At 41.8% G+C, this 1,655-nt stretch overlaps 1 protein-coding gene across 1 annotated transcript in view; it reads right to left on the reverse strand.

Annotated features, from left to right (window-relative positions):
- Nucleotides 1-1,532, reverse strand: part of LOC106808872 — a 3,055-nt gene extending 1,523 nt beyond the window's left edge. The window contains exons 1-2 of the mRNA XM_014811764.1: nucleotides 1,430-1,532; nucleotides 174-347 (exon numbers count right to left, since the gene is read on the reverse strand). Coding sequence (XP_014667250.1) covers nucleotides 174-347; nucleotides 1,430-1,459 — 204 coding nt within the window. The 5' untranslated portion in view covers nucleotides 1,460-1,532. The remainder of the gene's footprint in view (nucleotides 1-173; nucleotides 348-1,429) is intronic.
- Between the last annotated feature and the right edge of the window lie 123 nt (nucleotides 1,533-1,655).

Genomic DNA, 1,655 nt, shown 5'->3' on the forward strand with positions numbered 1-1,655 from the left:
TTATATGAACAAGGTAAGACAGCTAATCAATAATACTGCAAAGGATCGTCAGAATAAAACGGGAAAAGTTTATTAATTTGACTAATACTGCAGCATGGTTTTAGCATTTTACCGTTGTACGCTCTCCTTCTTTATCTGCTCTTGATATTATATATATATATATGTGCACTCACGCTATCGACGACCTCTGACATGCCGAGCATGACCTCGACGAAGGTTAGCGCGACCGACGCCAGCTTCTCGTCTGCTCTGCGGTCCAGCAGCTGCAACACCGGCGCCACCAGTGGCAGCATCTGCGGCGCCGCCTCCCCGTCATGTATGAGCACGTTGACGGCGCACGCCACCACCTGTCAGACGTCAATAATTACATCACGAGGTCACAATTAAAAAATTGTTTGCCCTCACCTGACCCAAGCTGAAAAGTTTGGGTAGGTAAGTAGGCTTCTTTTTTTTTTTTTCGAGGGGGGTCTTTTTACAAATTCAGCATGGTGTCTACATGCTCGGGTGTGCTTGTGTGGAGATACCTTTCTTGCTTTTATGTTGAATGTTTGTTTTGCTTGGTACATATAATGTATTGCCTACAGATTTATATAATGTACAGTGATACAATTTGTAAAAAAAAAAAAAAGAATAGGAAAGATCAATAAATTTTTTTGAGTTGGCCTCTTTTTGGCGGGTCGATCGGGTGAGGGCAAACAAACAATATTTTTATTATGGCCCGAGATAGTTCACTATGTGTCATAATGTACTATATAGTCATCATGCACACTATTTACTCGTATATAAGTCACATTCGTGTATACTGTATAAGCCATATTTTTCACGTACAGATATTTTCGTGAACTCAGACTTGACGGATAATTTCGTGAGTGGTTAATTTCGCGGTCGCTGAATTATGAACTATTCGGTATTATTCGGTATGAATTATTCGCGTGTTGTTATTTTCGCGGTCGGGGACGCGTTCGCGAAATTCGCGAAAATTAAACCACCGCGAAATATACAGCGTATACAGTACATCACGAGGTAGTAGTCATGTACACTATTTACTCGCATATAAGTCGCATTCGTGTATAAGTCGCACCCCATACACTGCCTTTAAAAGTTGGTAAAAACATTGGTACATTAACAAGATTTCTTAGCCTCGCGTATAAGTCCCACCCCATGATTTTTTTATTGAAGTTGCGTACAAAGAAGTGTGACTCTTACACGAGTAAATACAATAACTCTTTTGCTACAGCAGAATGTATAAAGAATGTAATTTGAAATTTCAGATAGTAAAACGCAACACACCAAAAACAACACGGTGTTCAGCTGACGAATATTATTTTCAAATCGCATGTGCCAATTCGTGCAATGCGTGTTCAATGCACCCTCAGATATATATATAAGTATGTTTTTATTAAGGGTTAGAAGAGCGTGAAGGAATTACCATTCGCGACACTGCAGGCGTGGAGATCATTAGCTCCAGGAGTGTTCCCGCGAAGCCATCTTCGCATACTCTGCGCGCGAACGCTTGGGAGCCGTCGACTGCAAACAGGAATTCAGCGTCTTACTCGTGACGCCGCAGTCTTGTGTGTGCATTCGTGTGTGTGTGTGTGTGTGTGTGTGTGTGTGTGTGTGTGTGTGTGTGTGTGTGTGTGTGTGTGTGTGTGTGT

This window comes from Priapulus caudatus, unplaced genomic scaffold (genome assembly GCF_000485595.1).
Source record: "Priapulus caudatus unplaced genomic scaffold, Priapulus_caudatus-5.0.1 Scaffold310, whole genome shotgun sequence".
In the NCBI taxonomy this organism is placed as follows: domain Eukaryota; kingdom Metazoa; phylum Priapulida; class Priapulimorpha; order Priapulimorphida; family Priapulidae; genus Priapulus; species Priapulus caudatus.